This window comes from Lethenteron reissneri, chromosome 16, assembly GCF_015708825.2.
Source record: "Lethenteron reissneri isolate LAM-NWPU_2019-01 chromosome 16, ASM1570882v1, whole genome shotgun sequence".
In the NCBI taxonomy this organism is placed as follows: Eukaryota; Metazoa; Chordata; class Hyperoartia; order Petromyzontiformes; family Petromyzontidae; genus Lethenteron; species Lethenteron reissneri.
In genome coordinates this window covers 9661873-9684858 of record NC_083794.1, presented here as the reverse complement: position 1 = coordinate 9684858, position 22986 = coordinate 9661873, and the positions used below count along the sequence as shown (strand labels likewise).

Below are 22986 nucleotides of genomic sequence, written 5' to 3'. Positions count from 1 at the left end.
ATCTGCGATGGTGGCTGTGTGGGTTTATTTTTTGCCATATGACAGTCGCTCCTGCTGGCAGTTGAGCCCTTTGCCTTATCATTGATGGCGGTGTTCTGGTTAAATGGAGGACTCATTGACTGAACCCATCACGTGTTTTGTATTGTGCTCAACACACCACACACACACCGCACTTTACCACCGTCATGGGTGTTGTTAAGCCGGTGTGAGTGAAGACCATCGGAAGGTTAATCACAGCAACTTTCCCTTGAATCCGAATCACTCAGAATGCGTCAGAGCTCGTGAAATGTCACTCTCGCCCTCTCTGGCCTCTCCATGCGCTGTGAATGGGGGCCGTTGCCCGAAACGTCGCCCTATTCTGTACTTATTATGTTCAAGGCAGTGTTTTTGACGAACGTGTTCAAATTTTTTCCCGTAAAATTTGCGTCGAAAGCTAAGCCTGGATAATGCTTGGATGGGCAACGACCAGGCACAAACCAGGTGTTGTAGGTTGTTGCGAGATCGTGGGCAGCAGAGGGCACGCCTTCACCAACCCACACTGTCCAGCGTGGTGAATTATAGTCAAATGGGAAGGCCCTCGCCCAGAAGCGGATTGAGATCAGAGCGGTACATGCGTGTGTACGCACAGCAACTGCAGATGTCGTGAGTACCGTGAAGATGTCTTCACGGTATTCTACGGTGGGACCCTGATCGGCGTCCCGTTACTGGATTGTCTGGATCTCTGCTTGCTTGGCCTCGGCGCTTACGCACAAACATTGCCAACGTCGTTCCCCCTCGGTGCAACAGTCATGCTAGTTCTGCTGCAAACTAATATCCAACGTTGGGTTGGAACCGAGTCTAAAAGTCGAATCTCACAGCATGCAGTGTTAGTGGTGGCATTACCCCCTGAATATTACAGCTTCAATCAATGTACGAGTTGTGGCCAGTGGCGTAGCTATCAAGTGTCCAGGCGCTGCAACTGCACCGGAGTCCATGGGCCATAGAGGTCCAGGCGCTGCGCTACAGAGATGGTGGTGATGGTGGTGAGGATTTAGACAAACGGGGCCCACTAAATCCCTCGCACCAGGGCTCATGCCGACCACGCCATGCCACTGGTCCTTGTGTAGTCTGTATTCGTTTCCTTCTGTAAACCTGTTGAAATGCAAATGGCCCTATCATCATCATCATCGTCGTCGTTGTCGTTGTTGTTGCTACGCTCGAGTCAACCTCGGACAGCTCCGGCTCAGTCCGACGAGCGTCTGGCACGTTCCATCTTGGGCGAGGCACCGCGACAGCGTCGCCTCCGGCGGTCGGCGCCGGCCGTTGTCCCTCCGGTCGCCCTGCGCCACGCGCCGTCCTTCGCCACGCCTCGTGATTGCCTCGCCAAGTCGATTGTTTCGTTTGCTTGCGTTCACCGTCCTCCGACGCGGCCAGCCAAGCTGGTCGCCTGGTCGCTTGACCGACGTCGCCACCGCTGTCTTTTTTTTACTTCGGCCCCCGTTGCCCCCCCCCACCCAACTCTTCACCCACCACCCCTCCCCCCACACCCCCCCCCCCCCCCCGGCCGGCTGAGCTCAGGTGAGGATGGACTTGTTGCTGGAGCGCGAGTTGCTGCGGTCGAGCGGGCTGCCCGGCGCCGCCATGGCCTTCCACTTGAGCGCCGTCTGCTTCTCGTCCAGCGGGGTGACGTTGAGCAGCGTCTTGTGCTGGCACCAGCAGCACAGGCAGGACTGTGCACGAGAAGGAGAGAGAGTTGGAGTGAGGAGGGTCGGCACCGCGACGAGCGACATCGAATTCGCTCTCGTTGCACACAAAGCGCTTGCCACATATGAATCGCGACACCTTTGCCGATCTCGTCAAGTGAGCGTAAAGCCATCACGCGAACTCCGCTCATCATCCTCACAGCAGCAGCAGCAGCAGCTTCTGACTGCTCGCCATCGAACAAAGGCGGTGGTCACCGCATCGCACGCTTTCAGACGCGCCTCTGCGGCCGTCTGAAACGCTCTTCCTTCCTATATTAGGAAGCTACTGGAGCTACGCACTTTTAAATCATCAACATTGAAAACGAATTTCTTTAGAACTGCTTTTTGTGTTTAGTTTGTTGTCCTTGCCCCGCACCTCCGGTTAGCACTGTTGGTTATGTACGGTGCGAAAGAAGTTCAACGTACGTACGAACGGTCGCGCGTCCCAAGGGCGATGGAGTGCGTCGTCGTAACGGTTAGCATCGAATTTAATGATCGTGGCGTCTGCGTCAATTTGTGCGCGGGGCAATAGATAATTATTCGTGGAGAGTGCCGATATCTGAGCGAATGTAGCTTTGAGGATAACGGGAGCGGGCTAAACTTGCACGGGGCAAGACGGGCAAAAAATGAACAATTCAAATTCAACGGTAAAAAGGAGACGAAACAAAAAAAATAGATCCTCGCGTAGAATCATGACTGCACACAGCGACGATTCATTAAATTGCAAGGTGGGGGAGCGGAGGGGGGGGGGGAGCGGTGATGGTTGTCACATGTGTGGTCGCCCTCGCGGACGTCATTGTTGACGAGACGTAAACATCCACGACATCAACAAAACCTTCCACCGTCATTTCCCGTGCAATTACTGGCTTGGCCGGTGCGCGCGCATTCGGGCGAATTCACGTAAAACTCGCCCTTTACTCTGCGCAACTCTTTTTGACGAACCTGGACATGGGGGTGGGGGTCCACTTAGTCACAATCAGGCGTCACGTGCGCGTTCGCGTGAATCACTGAAGTGGATGTACGCACATCAAACTTCTTTCGCACCGTACGTAGCCAGCCCTGCCAATCGGAGGTGCGGGATGCTTAATGCTTACAAATGTGAAAACCATTACAACAATAGGGCATGTTTGGTTTGGCCATTACCCACGGCAGCGGAGAGCTCTCGGGAAATGCTTGACCTTCGACCTATCAGCAGCACGGCAAGAGCGCTTTAAATTATCCGTACCGGCCGATGAAAACATACACGGCAGGATTTCCCAAATTCCGCTTCTCACGAACCACCGTGCTATGCCTTGCCGACTTCACCAGTTAATCGCCGTTCACTTACAAACTAACTCATGACACTCTGCTATGACAAAGACAAAGATCTTCCCGTATAGCCTTAACAGACTGTTGGGGCAAGTGCTGTTAGCGAGCACCTATGGAGGCCGGCACGGCACACGAGGGGGTGGGTGGCCAACACCACGCCCGGCCGCCTTTGTCTCCCTAGTAGCGATGTTTACACACCAGACCAGGTACTCATTTTAGGCTGAGTCAACCTAGGGGAGGCCCAGGACCGCTAAACACACACCCACTCATACATACATACTTGCATACATACAAACATACGTACATACGCAACTCATAATACGAGACCCAAATTAGTTTGAATTCGTCACGCGAACGTGCAACGCGATCGTCAGACCTGTGTGGTTATTTTTGTTGTTGTTGTTGTGGTTATTTTTGTTGTTGTTGTTGTTGTCGTGGTTCTCGAGCACTGGCGATTGAGAAGCCCGCCCGTGATCTAAACCGTGACGACAGAAACGTGGCCGACGCCACCAAACGCACCTTGAAGCAGTTCTTGAACTTTTTGCTGACAAAGTAGAGGGCGATGGGGTTGATGCACGAGTTGAGGGTCGCGAGGTTTATGCCGATGTAATCCAGCATGAGCAGAAAGCTGCAGGGGGTGGGGGTGATGGCGGAGGACACATCCGTTGTGAATTAGGAGCCAGGAGACCTTTACATTTCATTGGGGCCACGCACAAAATCCACTCGTAGCCCAACCGTGAAGAACACAGTCACGCTACGAGTTGCGTTATAACAACACACCAGTGAAACATTGATCAGAATCGGATCAGAATCTAAATATTGATTTAGACTGGAGGAATCCGATGAGCAACGAAGCTCTTTTTCCACAGATGTCCCGTAGGAGGGGCGGGACAGAACGTCGCAACAGCAAACAGTACACAACGCGATAGGAGTGCAAAGTGTCGGTTCGGCAAGATGCATTGCGATTTGGATTCACGACTTCCGCAGGTTCGTGTCGGTTGCGCCGTTCAGCTCTCCGCTGCGTCTCCGCGTTGCTTTTGTGACGATTCTGAGCGGAGGATTCGGTGAACAGATAGAGGAGTGATGGATATAGGTAAGGGACCCCCCCCCACACCCCCCCGCTGTTGAGCTGCGATATTTTGTGAGTCCCATCCACCCCCCCCCTTCCTTGCCACGCCGCTCACATGACACAATCCATGACACGATCCATGACACGATCCAGCGGTCCGGCTCGTTTGCCGGCCACATGCCGTTCGCGTTAACGGGGCCGGGGGAGAAGCAAACCACCGGGGGGGTTTTGAAGCGGGTGCGTCGGACGCTCACAACAACGCCCTGGAGGAAACGCGGGGCTGGATGGAGTGGGGGGGGGGGGGGGGCGGCGGGAGTGGGGGGGGGGTTATGCAGGCCCCCCCCCCCCCTTCCTCTTGAAGGTGCCGTGACAACGAGGAGCGCCCGTCGCGCCGTTTCATTCCGGATCGCGCGGAAGGGAGGGCCCCACTGGGGTCCGCCCCCCCCCCCCCTCCACTACCCTTGTTACACGCGAGCCAAACATGTGTTATTAATTGACGTGACGCTAAATTAACAATGCCACCAGACATTCCAGAGGCCAACATGAGGATGTGTTTTGTTAGGGGAAATTTCACTCGAAGCTCGTTCTATATCCTGAAAACTCCGCCGCGTTTCAAGCGGTTTATTTTTTATGTACATTAATGCGTTTTGGGTATTTACTCCGCTCCCCGTACTCATGTCAATCACGAACTCACTCTCTCTCTCTCTCGCTTACATAGCTACGCGATGTTTCCTGGCATCACCCCCTTTTCATTGCCAAGGGCACCGAAGCAGTTCCTCGCTTGGTTCTGTGCGCCGGCGGATGCTCACTTTACCCAGAATATTGTGGCAACGCGGACACGTTCGCTCGTCACCTGACACGAAATCAACGCGCGTGTGTGTTTCATCTCAGCCAGTCGACCCGTGGCACACGGGGTCTGTCCCGTGACCTCCTGCCAGCGGGCGTTCGACACTTCACGTGGCCTCAAAGCGCACCTAGCCTGGCACGAACGCCGTGGTGATGTCACCGCCACTTAGCGGCGCATGGCGGTTGTTGCTGATGTTGTTGTTGTGTTTCCGAGGCCATTTTCATGAAGCTCGAAGCTGCTATGTTTTGAATAAGAAAAATCTACAATCAAATCACCCTGAACGTACCCTGATCTCATCAGAGTTGGGAAGCTCATGGGGTTTGAGCCTGGCGAGCACCGGGGCGGCTGCGACTGCCTGCGAACAGGCTGGGGCTGTCAGGTGACACAGGAGATGGCAACGCAGCAAATGGATTTTCGAATCTTAACCGTGCGGAGTTTCGAGTGTCACACCGTTCCTTTGGGTTTTTTTTTTGGCATTGGACGCTCCTGAAAAAAAAACATTTTTTGAAAAGCGCATCGTTTTAAATCTAATTTGAAAACAAATTCTTTTAAAAACTGCTTTTCGCCTTTAGTTTGTTGTCCTTCCCCCCACACCTCCGATGAACACGGTCGACTACGTACGGTGCGAAAGAAGTTCGACGTGCACACACAACGTCATCGTTTACCGTTATTATTATTGCTGCTGCTATAGTCACGTGACAATAAGATTGTCACTTCATTTCCCCATGGGACAAGGAGGGAACGAGCAGAGAGGGAGAGAGAGAGGGGGCACGAGTAGAGAGGGAGAGAGAGAGAGGGGGCACGAGTAGAGAGAGAGAGGGGGGCACGAGTAGAGAGGAAGAGAGAGGTGGGGACGCGGGCGGTTCGGGGGGGGTGGCCCCCCCACCCACCTGAGCAGCTCGCAGCGGTTGGGGTCCATCTCGTTGTAGACGGTCCTCTTGAGGATGCGGCTGAGATGCAGCGGCAGCCAGCACAGCGCAAACACCACCACCAGGCAGAACACCGTCTTGGCTACTTCACGTCGCTGCGTGTACACACACAAAAAAAAGGATCCCCCATAGAGCCTTAACAGACTGTAGGGGCAAATGCTGTTAGCGAGCACCTACACGCACGCACGCGCACACACGCGCACACACATACGCACACACAACACACACGCAACATACACGCGCACGGGCGCAAAGACAAAGAGCCCCCGTATAGCCTTAACAGAAGTTTCCCGTTGGCCGTGAGCAGAAATCGAACTCGGGTTCGTAGCGCGGCGTGCTAACCGCTTCACACACACTTGTACACACATACAAAACACACACACACGCTTGTACACGCACACCGCTTAGCCGTATTAAGTTGCTGCGTCGGTTAACTTGTACATTAAAAAGAAAACAGTCAAAGCGATTTCCTGTTTGCAGCCCTGTGCCAGTCGAGTTTCTCCACCGTTGACTTCTCACAATTTTATCCACCCCAGTGGGATGATGGGCCGAGTCAGCCCCTAACCAGGACCTGGCGGCGGAACTTTTCGACTGCTCGCCGCCCTCTCTACCGCCGAGACACCCGGCCATCACGTGCGTGCGTTGAACTTCTTTCGCGCCGTACGTAGCCAACCGCGCTAATCGGGAGGTGCTATCATCACAGCGTGGGATCGCGAGGAATTTGTGGCGGCTTGGGAAGGCCTTCGTCCAGCAGTGGATTGACCACGGGCGATTTGATTATAACGACGATGATGAATTTAACTGCCACATCGGTCGAATCAACATCTCGCAGTTTTACGCATCGTTCGGTGACAAAGTCGGGGGGCGAACGTCACAGACACCCACCCCCCCACCCCCTCGTGCCCGCCACCGCAAATCGGCAACATAACCGCACAACCACACCCCCCCCTCATCGGTCACAGTCTGGTCCGTGCCTCAAGCCGATGGGGCCGGCGGTACCGGAGCGAGGTCCCTGGGTTCGATACCTGCTTGAGGTGCTCGTTGATGGCTGCGCCAAGGTTCCCATTCTTCATCCCGAGCATCTCGCTGGTCATGAGCGTGTAGAAGACCGCCGTGCAGGCCAGCGGCATGCAGAAGTAGAAGCCGAAGAGCCACCAGTCTTTGGCTTGGGTGTAAAACTGCGAGGGCGCAGACAAAAGGGTTTAGTCAGATACAGGCGGGGCGAAGAATCTCCACGTGGGAATTCGTGGTGACACCTGCGGAGGTGCTCGGATTAGACAGCCGAGCACAGGGTTGGTAGAGTATCTAATTAATGTTAATTTGGAGCTTTCGTGACTGCAGGAATTACTCTTTGGTTCTTTCGGTAAAGTCACGTAAAAAGATAAAATAATAATTTATTATTATATGTATGAAGACGACACACGGTCCGTCTTTCAGTCACTCACAGAGATAGGCAGCTAATTAGATACTCTTTGGTTATTATTTTATCTTTATACGTGACTTTACCGAAAGAAAGAAAAGTCACGTATAAAGATAAAATAATAAATTATTATTTTATCTTTATACGTGACTTTACCGAAAGAACCAAAGAAAGAACCAAAGAGTATCTAATTAGCTGCCTATCTCTGTGAGTGACTGAGAGACGGACCGTGTGTCGTCTTCATACAAGCTTCTACCATCATGTCGGCTTCACATCCCTGTCTGGCCTGCAAACATTCTAGTCAGTGTACCCTGCTCTATAAAAAAACAAAATCACCTCTATTCCCACTCTCGAGATCAGCTCAGGTACAGATTTACATGATTATCAACTATCAGGCGCATGCAGTGTGCATTGCCTTAATTTGCACAGGTTTCCCTCGCTCTGTGCGGGCTCCGATTGTGAGATTTCGCGTTCTGTGTATGCGGCTAACCAAAATTTGCTAAACTCTGCGGATTGAATTCACTCATATGTGACTACGCGGTCAGAAGCGGGACAACGTTGTGTGTGTACCTTGTGTGTGTACCATGCGTGTGTACTGTGTGTGTGTACTGTGTGTGTATCATGCATATACCATGCGTGTATACTGTGTGTGTGTACCATGTGTGTGCACTGTGCGTGTGTACTGTGTGTGTATTGTGTGTATACTGTGTGTGTGTACCGTGTGTGTGTACTATGTGTGTGTGTCCTGTGTGTGTACTGTGTGTGTGTACTGTGCGTGTGTACTGTGTGTGTATTGTGTGTATACTGTGTGTGTGTACCGTGTGTGTGTACTATGTGTGTGTGTCCTGTGTGTGTACTGTGTGTGTGTACTGTGTGTGTACTGTGTGTGTACTGTGTGTGTGTACTGTGCGTGTGTGTGTGTGTACCATGTGTGTGTACTGTGTGTGTGTCCTGTGTGTGTACTGTGTGTGTACTGTGTGTGTACTGTGTTTGTACCATGTGTGTGTACTGTGTGTGTACTGTGTGTGTGTACTGTGTGTGTACTGTGTGTGTACCATGTGTGTGTACTGTGTGTGTACTGTGTGTGTACTGTGTGTACCGTGTGTGTGTACTGTGTGTGTACTGTGTGTGTGTGTACTGTGTTTGTACCATGTGTGTGTACTGTGTGTGTACTGTGTGTGTGTACTGTGTGTGTACTGTGTGTGTACCATGTGTGTGTACTGTGTGTGTACTGTGTGTGTGTACTGTGTGTGTACTGTGTGTACCGTGTGTGTGTACTGTGTGTGTACTGTGTGTGTACTGTGTGTGCGAGTGGGCATGCAGCTGTCTCCTCGTGCGGTTTCGCTTTGTGTGCCCCTTCTTTTTTTGGACTGCATCTACGACTTGTATTGGGCTGTGTGGTGGGGGGGGGGGGCGGATCAAGGCATGAGGTTAAGTGAAAAGTTGTTTCATTTGTGAATGCTGAATTTCATTTGATGATCATCATTGTTACAAAACATTACATTTTTTCTTTAACTTTGTTTTCCTTTTCAAAATATTACTGGGCGCCTCACAGTATCTGCAGCCCAGGGACCTCCAAAATCTTAATCCGGCCCTGTGTGTGGGGGGAGGGGGGGGCAGGGTGGTCGGTGGGGGGGTGGGAGTCGCAAAGACTGGAGTTGAGAAACTCCGCTGCTCTGGATGGGCATGCCTCCCCCTCCTTGCGAAGACGCCGCGAGACGCCGGCGCGTTTAGACCGAACAAACAAATGCAGCTCGTGCCGCAGCTGCGGCCTCTCGCTGTCGCCTTGCCTCGGTGGGACGGGCGTGGAACGAGCCGCAAACGCGCAGCGTCTGCCCCGACGCCGCCGGACAGCGTCAGATCGGCCCGCCGAAGGTCACGGGGGCGGAGAGACGTTCGGTCAAAGCGACCGCTGTCCTCGAATCTTTGCCCGGCGGTAGTCACCGCGCAATTTTCTATTTTGCTTTTTTTTTTAATGCAGAGCTCCGTCACTCCGCTGCCAGAGTTGCCCTTAGCAGAGTTGATTTCCCCTAAAACGCCCCTGGTTTGGTTTATCGTGACATCGTCTGCTTCGGGAAACGCGGTGGGATCCGTTGGGTCATTTTTTTCTTTCTTATGAGACACTTGTTCTACGTCTGCAAAACCCCAAACTAGGTTCCCCTGATGCTCACCCTCCCCACCACCATGGCCCATACCACCACCACATCCTCAACTGCCCAGGGGTTGTTTATCTGCGGTCACACATGCCCCTCTTCTGCTGCTGCCCCTGCTGTCTGGAATTCCTCCCCCTGTCTGTTTCGCACGGCCGAGACAACCAATCCCATTCAAGTTCGGGCTCAAGGCTTTCTTGCTTCTACTTACGAGTGTCGGTGTCTCCCTCTACATCTGCTCGTCCATTAACCCTTTCCCGTTTCTGAGACGTCTGCAAGTTGCAGGATGGGGTGTCCCGTTCACCGCTGGATCTCGGAACGCGTAAGCGGCTCAGCGTTGATTTTTATTGAGCGAGGCGTGGCGCCGTCGTTTTTAAAGTCATTGTGCTCATCGCGGAGAACTGTAGCGACACTCCACGACGCCTGGCGACAAACTGCGCCACGCGCCCTCCCGCGTGGCCTTTTGCTTCTGATTCCGTCCCGATGACGTACGCGACTTACTTCGGGAGACGCAATGGGAAGGGGCTAATAACGTCCGCGAGCGCCCAGAGGTTCCTGGAGGGTCAGGGCTGGAGGCCCAGGGCAGGATACCAACAAAGCAGGCTCACTGTGGGGCACTCCTATGTGTGCGGTTCAGAGGAAATGTCCCCTTTAGTCCCCTTCCCGACCACTCCCCAAACCCCCCCTGGACAGCCATAATAATGTCATCATAGAGCCGCTCATTGTGTTTAGTCTGTCGCCCTTCTCCACGCACGGTTGGCTAGGCACGGTGCGAAAAAAGTTCAACATACATACATACAACTCTCTCTCTGGCCTGTAGCATCCTAGCCATCTTTATCTGCTACAAAAACAAAAAAACCATCAACCATCAACCACCCCTCTCTCCTTCGAATGCTCTGGATCGGTGTTTCTCACACTGCAGTCCTCGCGACCCAACGCGGCCCGCCATTGCACATTCAACCGGCCTTCTGCATTCGAGTTGCAAGTCAAGTTGCTGAAAGCTGCACGTGCCTCATTACTGATCAACAGAAGCCCCGCGTGGCGTGAGCAGCGCTCGTGAAGACGCAATGCTCTGCGCCCCGCCTGGTACGCACGCGTCATTCGGACGACTATCCAGTCCGCACGTCACTCGTGACACGTGTGCACAAAGACAAAGCTCCCCTTGTAACTGTCTGTTGAGGCAAGTGCTCATTAGCGGTTATCTATTCGTAGGCCGGCACAGCACACGCGAAGATGGGTGAGCAACACCACGCCCGGCCGCCTTTGTCTCCCCAATGCTGATGATCACACACGACACCAGGTCCTCATTTAAGGTTAAGTCGACCTAGGGGAGGTCCAGTACCGGTTCAGATATTCGTCACCGGTGTTGGCCATGAGTGTGAATTGAACTTGGATTTCAGGGTTTGCAGCGCAGTGCGCTAACCACTACGCCGCCGCTCCCCGCACATCCGTACATGTACCAACACACCTGTACACAGACACAAATCCCAAATCAAATTAGCCCTCTCCACGTCGGAGGTGACACATGCCGAAACAAGCCGTCAATATTCATTCAATTTCAGCGCAACGTGCACCACCACATCAATCGCATGACCCAATCGTTCGGCAAACGCAGCTTGTAACCCCTTAATATCTATTCGAGTGGAGATAAATCGGTAAAACTTGGACAAACGTGACCATGCAGAGCTTACTTATTAACCGTGTCCGTCCCAGTCGACCACACTGGAACATATGTCCGCACCCAGCACACCACATCCAGTATATTTATCATGATGGCTGCGAGTGACTAATTCAAACTAAACTATTTCTCAACTATTTTTTATTTTCACCAGTGGCTTAACACGTGGTCATTGTATAGCAGTCAAACACTCTAAACGCGCGTTGATTCTAAATGTGGAAGGAAAACCCGGAAAAAAATTCCACGCGACCACGGGGAGAGAGAGAGAGAGAAAGACACGAAAACTCCAAATACACAGCAGCAGGCGTCAGGGTCGTGATCGAACCTACGACCCTCCTGCCTACCAGGCGAGGTAGTCAACATCTCATCGCCACGGTGGTGGCGCCACCGCTTACCCGTCACGTGCCCACTCGCAGTCTTAACGGCAACCCGGACAAAAAAACATTCGGTGACGATTCATATCTCCGTTTGTGCCGACCGGAGTGTGCGAAACCGCCCCCCCCCCCCCACCACGTTCTTGACGCGGGCGACGCGCTGCGCACCTCCACGAAGCTCGTCTGCGGGATCACGATGCACGTGTTGAGCGTCCGGTTGCGGTAGTCCCAGGACAGCATGTCGAAGGACACGAGCTCGGGCACCGCCAGCACCAGCGACAGCGTCCAGATGGCCAGGACCTCGAGCGCCGTCAGCAGGGGGATGCCCATGCCCTGGATGCGGTTCCAGGACGCGACCGCACGGTACCTGCGCAGCCACCGCCACCAAAGATAAAGACAAGGATCCTCCCCCCCTCCAACCACCACCGTGTAGCCTGTAACAGACTGCTGGGGCAGGTGCTGTTAGCGAGCGCCTATGAAGGCCGGCACGGCGCACGAGAGGCTGGGTGGCCAACACCGCGCCCGGCCGCCTTTGTCTCGCCGGTGGCGATGTTTACACACCGCACCACGTCGTCGTCATTTGAGGCTGAGTCTACCTAGGGAAGGTCCAGGACCGGTTCAAATAATCGTCACCGGTGTTGGCCGTGAGCGGGAATCGAACTCGGGTCGCCGGGTTCGTAGCGCAGCGTAGCGCTAACCGCTACACCGCCACCACCACGCACACGCAGAGGCAACGGGCGATCGCTTCGGGTCCTGAAGAAGAGGGTGCCAAGTTCGTGTTCATTGTTTTAACGAGGCGAGAACTCGAGAGTGGCCAGGGTGAGTCTCGCTCGCAGGAGTGAGCTGGATCAATACGTTGACACGTGCTGGATGTTTGGGAAGCGGGGATTAATGTCAGCCGCGTCTGTCCGGTTTGGCAATCTGAAAAAATGTGTACGCACAGCGGCTCACCACATCAAGTATACAAGCTCGCTATGGCTGTGGCTGCAAGTCGGCGCTAGTGTCATCTATACCAGTCTACTAGGAAGTCGGATAATATTCAGTGAGAAATGAGGTTCTGGGTGGCACCCAAGGAATGATACCGTCACTTAATAATCTTCAATTAAAGCTTGGCTATTCCGAGGGCTGTGGAATTGCTTTAAAAAAAATACTGTTGTAGCCTGCTGCTTATAAATGAAGGAGCAGAAGGGAGGAGGGAGGAGGGAGGCAAGAGGAGGAATTTAAACTCTGGAGATGTACTGCGACTGTTCCTATTCTTTTTTATTTTACCAGGCAAGTCCCACTGAGCTGTATACGACCTGGCCACAAACGACAGCTCAACGAAGTAGCTGATCATGTGGACATTTATAGCAGCCAAATACTGTAAGCATTTATAATCAAACGCATGTTTATTTCTTAATGTGGAGGGAAAAACCAGAGGACTCGGAGAAAAATCCACACGACCACGGGGACAATATGCAAACTCGAAATATACAGCAGGCATCAGGGTCGAGATCGAACCCACGACTTCCTGTATACCAGGCGAGGTAGTTAACCCATTTCCATTCTTCTTCTGATTCCGTTACGATGATGTACACGTATGTCATGTACACGTACGTCATCGGAACAAAATCGGAAGAACAACTAAAATAAAATTACTTTATCGGTATCGAGGCTCCCACAAGGCCATGCGGGAGGGAGTGTGGCACAGCTCGGTGCCGGCTATTGTAGAGTGCGGTCGTGTCGTTACGGTTCTCTGCAGTGAGCACAATGTCTTCAAAAACAACGGCGCTACTACGCCTCTCCAGACAAAATCCACGCCAACAATCGCTTTGAGCGCTTCCGCGATTTGAGCGGTGAACGGGAATAGCCCAGCCGCCCCACGACTTGCGTAAGTCTCCGAACGGGCAAAGGCGGGTTTCAGCGTCTCGCAAGGGGCTTAACGCGAGCGGCCGGGTCTCCCCTCACCTGTCCACGCTGAGCACGCACAGGCTCAGCACGGTGATGCCCAGAGAGCCCTTCTGCAGGAAGGGCACCATCTTGCACATGGTGGCACCGAATGGCCAGTTCTCGGCGTGAAGCTGAAAAGATAAAAACGCACCGCACGCAACCCCAGAAGGGTGTGGGGAACTTTTGGTTTTCCTGAGGAAATGAGTTGGGGCCCTCCCAAACATCAACAACAACAACAAAAGTCTTCAGAACTTTTTGAGGCCTTTTTAGGGGGGAGTGGGGGGGGGGGTAAAAGTCAATCGAGTTAATGATCATAAGAAAGGTGTTTTGGGTTAGATCGCGTAAGTAGAAATGTTGTGTCGTAACCCTCCACCACCCGACACAGCCAGTAAGGTTTGTCACGTAAACAACGCGCCAATTAGTTAATTAATTCTCATCCTAGTAACGAGCACAGGGAAACTCTCGTTTCCTGCTTACAGCCACGACCGGTCGTGGAAATTCCACATTCCCATGACAGTGGTGAGCCTACTCATCGCAACACCGCTGTTGACTTCACAATCTTGGGGTACATCTTCTTGGTTCTTTCGGTAAAGTCACGTAGAAGGGAAATAATAAAATAATAAAAAGAAAACATAATAAAATTCTCACGACGTTTCGACCGAAAGAACCAAGAAGATGAATCCCTGCAGTCACGAAAGCTTTAAATCGAAAATCTTGGGGTACTTTTTGTTGTTGTAAATAAATACTTTGCATGTTTCAATTGAGGCATCGTCGTTTCATCTACGCATTTCTATTTGTTTTATAACAAGTTTTGACACTTTACTTTGGCCAGAATATTCCTAAGTTAGTGAATAACAACTGTCTATTAGCCAAATAACGTTTTGCGAATATTCTCTTCGTATATCAAAATCTGAATATGTATTCATACTGGAGGAATCCGATGAGTTATAAATCTATTTTTCACAGATGTCCAGTAGGGGCACGGGGTCAGAACGTTAGAACAACAAACAGTAAAAAAAAACATGACAGTATATATAGTTACGTGTATATAGTATCCAAGTGTATGTACGTATGTTAAACTTCTTTCACGCCATACATAGCCGACCGTGCAGACCGGCTGCAGACACGCAAGCGTTTTATATACACGTAGACTTTCGCGCCCAATATTATCCGAGGTTTTTTGGGGTTAGATCGCGCAAATATAAAAAAAAACCCAAACTCTATTATGGTTGTACATCCGTAGCATGCTGTAGCTGGGGGGGGGGAGACACGCTGGTGCCCGCCTGTGATTCAGTGCTCTGGAGGCAATGGTTGGTGGATCACGCAGAGATTTGCCAAACTCCCAAACCCACTGGGGCTGCGAGGTGGCCTGGAGATTGGCAGTGCAGAATGTAGTCTCTCGAATCCATGGCGTGCACACCTAAATATTGGCCAAACATCCTCAAGCAGGACGCTCGTTTTACAGAGTCTTGAAACTCCATTGAGGCTTTTCTGGATACGTCAGAGGGCATTTTTGTATATTTTCTGTCCATCTGTTTATCAGTCATATGGAAGCAAACGAAATTTTGAAGCAGTCTATAATTCAAAGCTTTAAAGCTTGCTATTTATCAAGTCACACGATGCGTGTGGTGGAGTGGTAGTGACGGCAGTGGTTACCGCACCGTACCATTGACCCGGCAACTTGAGTTCAATTTCCAGCGATGGTCAACATCAGTCACAAGTGACATCTGAACTGGTCCTGCCCCAACCTGTCCTGACCAGCACGGTGAAGCGTGGTCAAACAGCCCGCATGACTGACACGGTATGGGGAGGCCCTTATCCAGGCCCCCTTCTCACAGTGGATTGACAGCGGACTGGAAATGATAGTTGCATTCATATTAATTAAACACATTGATCCACATTATTGTTTTTTGGGGTAAGGCAAACCGTGGTAGCTTTAATGCCAAAATTATCACCGTCACCCCCCTCTCCCACCTGACAAGATTGTCACGAATTGCATAATCGTCACTTTGTAGCTGGCAGAGTGACATTTATTTTCGTTGTTGACGGACTGTATTCACAGACTAATTGTAATCTTGGCTCGGAAATTAGTATGCGACCTGCAAGTCGCAGTACAGGTTCCCGAGTCTGCATCGCCTTGGGGGGCTTCGTGCTCCAATGAGCACGACTAAATATGAATGAATAGATCATTTGGACTGGTGGGTGCAGTCACCCAGAATTATCTCTCTCTTGGCTCAAACTCTCTCTCCATCCTGCCTGATCTTGAGCTTTCTGCTTTATTTCACTGTAAGCCTTCCAAGTTGTCATGCCGCCACATCTCGCTCTCTCTCTCTGCTGCTTGGCCTCTTTCCCAGCGTCGCTCATTCTAGAGCATCCTTCATCGAGCGTTCACCTCTTAGAATGTGCCCAATCCACATCGCTTTTTCACAATTCTAGATTTTTCGAATGAGACTTCTCCCCTCCTGTACCTGCCCTAGAACTTCCACATTCTCTTTCTCCGTCCATCCATCCAGACATTCTTCGTTCGACGCCACAACTAAATAAAAGGACCATCTTTTAAAATGTTCAACTCTGGAGATGAGTCTTGTAAATGTTTGACGCTCATGGATTATGTGTTAAAGAGATTTACACACAGTGGTGGAACAGCAGTTAGCGTACTGCGCTTTGAACCCAGCACCCTGAGTTAGATTCCTGGCCACGGTCAAACATTTTGTGGAAAGTTTAACACGTAGTAGGATTTTCACGACCAATATTATGATTCATAATTAATTTTCTGGTCAGATCGCGTGAGTCTAACGTGTGTCGTACACACTCCAACACCCGATACAGCCAAATAATCGCTCGATGATGCTGGTTGTAACTAACAGCGAAACTTCGGACCCAATTGTGTATATGTATGCTAAACTTCTTTCGCACCGTACGTAGCCAATCGTGCTAATTGGAGGTGCGGTGGAAGGACAACAAACCAAACACAAAAATGTATTCTAAAGAAATTAGTTTTCTATCTAGACTTAAAACTGCTTAGCTCCAGTGGCTTCCTAATATTGGAAGGGAGAGCATTCCAGACGGCCGCAGAAGAGCGTTCCAATGTTGTGAAATCGCTCTCCAACACACACCGGTGGTGGTGGTGCTGCTGCTGAAGCAATCATACATTGGTCACGTTTGTTCACCACGTGACAACTGGATACATTTACTGCGTCGGGTGGAGGAGGGTATACGGCACACAATTGATTAACGCGATCTCACCTAACAAATAATTATGAATCTGTCGCAAGTGACATTTGAACTGTGTGTTGGGACCATCCCCTTTCTCCAGTTCACATTGACCAGCATGGTGAAGTATGGTCAAACAGCACCCATCCAGCAGCGGATTGACAACGGGCTTCACTGTAGATTATACGCATTCAAAATTAAAGGTAGACGAGCAGTTATGGTTTGCGATACGTAAGTTGTAAACCTTCATATTCTTCGGGTCTTTCTAAATGCGTAATTGTGTTTTGAGAAAGTTGTGTTTCAGAAAGTTTGTGTCCCGAACACAAATCCACTGCCGGTTGCAATATTGCAGTCGACAGTTTCACTCAAAAAATAACGACTCTCAGTTTTAAGAATGTGAAATGTTGGACTCTACGGCCATGGCTTAATGTGAATGGATGTAGCTACATGTTTTTGTTTTTTCGTGCCAAACGCCCAAGTTATGCTCAACTCTCTGCGGCTAGCAGACTGTGGGCTCGTGTTCCTTGAAGAATTCCTCGGCAACGTGTACCGCGTTCAGGTCTGTAATCAACTCTGTCAACACACGACCGGAGGGAGAGAGAGAGAGAGAAAAAAAAACTCTACAGGTGGTCCATAAAGTTACCACCATACTTGGTTTTTTGGCTTTCAAGAATTATAGTTAGACAGCGGTGTGAGCGGCGTGGGTTGCAATGTTGGTCGTGTTTCCCCTGCACAAACACACGAAGTTAAACCGACAAGCTTGCGTCATCTTCAACAGAAGAAAAGGATAACCAGAAGAAGCGTAGGAAACAATCGCAGCTGGGACGCTGGTGAACGCGGCAGACTCTCTCTCTCTCGAACCTGCAATGCGGTGTGAGTCACCCCACAACGCCCACGATGGACACGCGGGAGGAGGGTTTAGACTTTAGAGAGATGAGACTCGCGCCGTGAAATCTTTACGTGACCAAGTGCGTGCGAGCGAGCGCGGCCGCAATTGCCTCGACCCCACATCAAACTGCCGCCCAATAATTAGAACAATAACTTGCGACGAGTCGGTCACGCAACGTTCACTCGGAAAAATGACTCGGATGCGCAATGAAGCACAGACATTCTCCCTCCCTCCCCCACCCCTCCTCCCTCCAAGCTCTGCAGTCATCTACATATGAAGGGGTTATCGGACAATTAATGAGTCTTCTTGGTTCTTTCGGTAAAGTCACGTAGAAGGGAAGTAATAAAATAATAAAAATAAAACATAATAAAACAATTCTCACGACGTTTCGGCCACAACGCAAGCAGCCGTCCTCAGGTGAAAACCAGGTCTGTCGAGGCGACAGCCGTCCTCAGGTGAAAACCAGGTCTGTCGCCTCGACAGACCTGGTTTTCACCTGAGGACGGCTGCTTGCGTTGTAGCCGAAACGTCGTGAGAATTGTTTTATTATGTTTTATTTTTATTATTTTATTACTTCCCTTCTACGTGACTTTACCGAAAGAACCAAGAAGATGAATCCCTGCAGTCACGAAAGCTTTAAATCGAAATTCAATTAATGAGTGTTTACCTGTTGGAGGAAACTGGAACAAGCTGGAGAAAAAAATGTACGCATGCGAGGGGGCAATACTCTATCCCATACAGATGGAACGGGTAGAGTCCACGATTGCTGTACCGCCTTCTCCTGGAATGCCAGGGTTATGGTACCTCCTTGATGCCCACGGGAAGGAAATTTGACAACATTCGCGTGATCCATCAACCCTGAATGCTGCCTCCGCACAGTTCTGGTTTCTAGGCCACGTGCTTCGCCAAGAGCACCGCGATACGCATTGTATTTAATAATAATGGAAACCTCTATGAACACCCTGTAAGTGTACACGTGCGATCCAGCGCTGGATGAGGGCCTCCCCACACACCGTGCGGGTCACGGGGGTGGGGGGGGGGGGTATTTGACCATACTTCACTCCGCTCAATCAATGTGGGCTGGAGAAAGTGGATTTAAGAAACGTGGCAATGAAATATTTTATAAAGCGGCACTGTAAAACAAATACCAAACTATACGGCTATTTTGTTTCTCGACCAACGTGTCATTCTCGTCTTGTTATTTTTGGCAAAAACGTGGCCGCTCGATGCCTCCGCCACACACATTAGAAACAAATATCCTCCCGTGCGGACGGACGTTGATGTGTTACGCCACCGCCACCCCAGCCCCCCGTGCCATCTCACCGAGCGAATGACCTCTGAACTAAATGTAAAAAAAAGCGAAAAAAAAAGTATTTCTCTCCGAACGTTGGCGGAGCCCGCTCGCTTCATCGGCTCCGCCGGATGAATCGAACTCGCGAGAACTTCTCAAGGCAAAAGCGTTCGATGAAAGAGGCGCGCGCGGCCACACCGACCGCGTGCTGCCACTCATCGACAAGAGTGACACTCCTCAGAAGGGCTTTATTTATAGGTGTCAAAGATAAGCGGGACAGGTGGCATGGGGCGCCGCGTGAGACGAGACACCGAGCGCTCGCGTGTGGCGGTCTGGTAGCAAAAGGCTTTGCAAAGTTCGTCTGCGAGTTTTGGACGACGGCGAGCAAGGGACAGCAAGTCAGAGCGCGAAGAAGACGACGTCGCTACGTTACAGCTCACCGAAAAGTATTGCTGCTGGGTGGACTTACAGGGATTATCCAGTTTGTACAGCTTAGCTACTTTCTTCACTGCCACGTGCTTTATACGCAGCTCCTGTTTTCAATATCTTTTCGCGAAATCGTGAAGCGCGATTATTCGTTTTTGTTTTGTCTCCCAGGTATGTGCATGTACAACAATCTTATTCAAGCACATATCTCTCACATAACACGACTGAATCCATTACCCTCTGGTCAGCATTTTAAATATAGAACAAAAAACAACTTTTTTTTTTAAAGAGCCACGACGTGGCTAAGAAATCGAGATTTGAACACCGCACCGTTCACGCGCCCTCATCCTCCTCGTTCGTACCTTGTACACGTTGATGGGGATGTCTATGACGATGTAGAAGAGGTCTCCGAGAGCGAGGCTGGCGATGAGGACGTTGGGCCCGTTGCGCATGCACTTGTTCTTGTAGATGATGCGGAGCAGCGTGGTGTTGCCGATGATACCCACGACGAAGATCGCGCACGACAGGATGGTGTTGATGTACTTGAACACGTGGCTCATGCCGCTCTGGATGGGGCACGGAGGTGGTCTCCCGGGAGGTCTGAGCCCCGATGAGGATGCCAAGGAGGAGGAGGAGGAAGACGACGACGAAGAAGGAGAAGACGAATTGCTCGCGGGGGCCACGAGTCGAGGAGATCCGAGCGGCGGCGATGCCATCACTGGACTGATCACCGCGATGGTCTGGTTGTCTGCCGATTCGGACTGGTCTAAGGGTTCAAAGAACGGTCGGTTTCCTTGGCCGTGCACCGAGGCCAAGCCGACGACGAAGGCGATGGCCAGGGCGAGCCAGAAGGTCGACGTGAACCTCCTAGGGGTGGACATCGTGGCCGCGGCGGTGGAGGAGGTGGAGGAGGCGATTCGAGGGCGCAGCGTAAGATGTCCCGGCGGGTGCGCTCGGATTCGAGTCCGCGACCTAAGAATAGACTTAGGGTTAGAGAAGAAGAATAAAAAAAGATTCCACCAGCAGCCACCATCAACGACCACCACGGGCATGAGCGGCACGACTGCGAGATGTCTCGTCGTCTAACCGCCCAGGCGCTCGACCGCTCTCCGTGTGTAGCCACACGGCGCTAAATATAAACTCGTGTCCGCGTGCTCCTCCCGTCGCGAAATTCGAGCGCGGCGATGATTGCAAAGTTTACTTTGGTGGGGAGCTTTGCGCATGAACAACAATAAAAAACCCATCTAGGGTAAAATCAATCCTAGCCGTAAACCAAGTATCTGTCATCTCGAAACATGAAAAATTCACGAATGTAATTGTTTGGCTCGTTTTGTTTACAAACACATTACAACGGACGTATTAAAACAGGAAAAAATATCAAAATGGATTTTTGGTTCTGCGTTTGGAAACTATTCCTCGCTTGTTATGTGTGTGTGTGTTTCGCCGTCAAGCAAACTATTTTGAAGCCCCCCCTAAATATTTACCTGCAACCGCTGCCGTTTATTCGCCGTAGATCACTCGCCGCGGTCTATATAAGCAAGCGGCGCTGTGGGATGTGTTGGTGGGGGGGGTGCTGTTAGCGACTCACGCCGCTGCTGCTGCTGTGGCCGCTTGCTCCGCGTGTCGCTTCGAGTCGGCGCAGGGCTCCGTGTGATGCCCGGCTCGGTGCCTCCCTCCCTCTTCTCTCTTCCCTCCCGTGCCGCTGACGTCAGCTCCACCGCCGACCCACAAATGCTCCGCGCACTGCTCTCGCTCCGATCCAGCGCGCTCACTCTCTCTCTCTCAACTCTCTCTCAACTCACTCTCTCACTCTCTCTCTCTCTCAACTCTCTCTCAACTCACTCTCTCACTCTCTCAACTCTCTCACTCTCTCAACTCTCTCGCTCCCTCGCACGTGATACTCTGTTTTTTCACTTGCTTGCTTGCGCGCTTACGACCGTGCAAATCGTTCGGTCGTTTTTTAACCCACTTCCCGTGATCCAATCGAGCTGACATTTTGCATATAGACTCGTTGTGCGTGACAATTTATTTTCGTGAAAAAAAAATGTACAAAATTTTCCACTTTTTAGGAATTTTTTTTTCATATTTAATTTAAAATACCAATGTGATAAAAATGAAACTCTTACTCAAGAAAAACAGAAATTAATAATAAAATAAAAACCGATGCCACGCATATAAAGGATTTATAGTGAAAATTTTTATTTTTACGGGTTAATTTTTATATACGATCAAAGGAAACAAGAAGATGCTCGGTGTAGTCGGCACTTTGCTTCGTTCATCCTTTCGTTTTTTCAATGCTTTGCCCCCCCCCCCCCCACCTTTTTAAATGAAAAATTTCACAAAAGATTTCACGCTCTGCTCTCCTCCTTCTTACCCGTTCCCTCTCTCTACCCCCTCTCTCTACCCCCCCCCCTCTTTCTTTACCCCCTCTCTCCCTACTCTATGTCTATATTCCCCCTGTTTTCTATGTCTCTCTCTCAACTCTCTCTCAACTCTCTCTCGCTCACATGTCAGACTCTCACTGCTGGGGGGCAGAGCTCGGCGCGAAAATGAGGAGGAGGAGGAGGATTGAGGGCGGGGGAGAAGTGGGGGAGATTTGAATGAGTTAGACAAAGAAGTGTGGTCATGACTAACGACGATGATGATGATGATGGTGATCATCGTATTGATGATTCTGAGGGTGAGCAGGATCATTGGTAGCAGATGCAGCATTGCTAGCGAGCAGCGTATGCGGCATCATGAAGCGCAATCAGTAGCAGCAACATGAGTAGCAGCGTCGTCATCATCAGCAGCAGCAGTAGCGTGGGCATCATCAGGAAAAGCCACAGCATGAGTGGCATCATTATGATCGGATCCATCATTGTCGTCACAATCAGCAGCATGAGTACCAGAATCATCGGCAGTTTTTTTAAAAAGAGCCGCCACCAACACGATCACCGCCGCTCTATGTAACACCGTCAGCGCCGTTGCCGATATCGACAGAAGCAGAAAATGTATCTTGAACCACCGCCATCGCCACCATCATCACGGGCGTTCGACTTCAAAACCCCTAGGGGCTAAAAGTTGGCCAATAGACGGCAAAATCAGGAGGTAGGTTTGTGACCTCTCTGTTCGAATTATTGAGTGCAATCCTCGTCCTCGTTGGTATGCGTGGGCTTTTCCTCGGGAATCCGTGATTACCACGGGATTTGTCAATAAATAAACACAAAAAATGCGCAGGGCAACCACTTCCACAGGTGAACTGTCCGAAGCGTGTGAGTGCAGGACCCCCCTGGCCAACACGCCTCGAGATGACGCGACGCTTTCCACCGCAAGCAAGAGAGGATGACTTCTGTGGTTTTGTCTTAACCCCCCCCCCCCCCCAAAAAAAAACAACCAGAGACGTGAGTTAACGTGGCTTCCGTTTGTTAACCTGAGTAATTGCTACTGCCCCGTGGTGAGTAATCTCTGAATCTCTGAAGACGTGGGAGGTGGTCAAATGAGAGTGGGTTCAGGTGACCTGGGTGGGTGTGGGTCACGGGGCGGCTGTGGGACGGGGGAGGATGGATAGGGACGTGAGCGAGAATTAAGGGTTAAGTTTTAGGGTGACGTTGGAAGCGATTCGTCGAATCGACTGTTTTATCTCTATAAATGCAACTCTTGATGCTAAACCTTCACCCACTTCCAGATATCGTAATATCATCATCAGCCATGATCTATTTCGCTGCTGTATGAAGGCCAGAACCGCACCTTCGCCATCCTC

The 22986-nt window shown here is 51.0% G+C and overlaps 1 protein-coding gene across 3 annotated transcripts; it reads right to left on the bottom strand.

Moving 5' to 3' along the window:
- Positions 1-1534: 1534 nt before the first annotated feature.
- On the bottom strand, positions 1535-20985 carry LOC133342952 (endothelin receptor type B-like). 3 transcript variants are annotated; one of them, XM_061552353.1, is made up of 8 exons: positions 20833-20985; positions 19607-20216; positions 13444-13556; positions 11665-11863; positions 6900-7052; positions 5836-5969; positions 3549-3657; positions 1535-1709 (listed from the first exon to the last, which is right to left on the bottom strand). In XM_061552353.1, exons 2-8 carry the CDS (start codon positions 20123-20125, stop codon positions 1554-1556), a joined length of 1383 nt encoding a protein of 460 aa, XP_061408337.1. In that variant the 5' UTR covers positions 20126-20216; positions 20833-20985; the 3' UTR covers positions 1535-1553. The 3 variants fall into 3 exon arrangements, with proteins under 3 accessions (XP_061408337.1, XP_061408338.1, XP_061408336.1); XM_061552354.1 differs by having other exon boundaries at positions 19607-20227; positions 20729-20892; XM_061552352.1 differs by having other exon boundaries at positions 20729-20892.
- Between the last annotated feature and the right edge of the window lie 2001 nt (positions 20986-22986).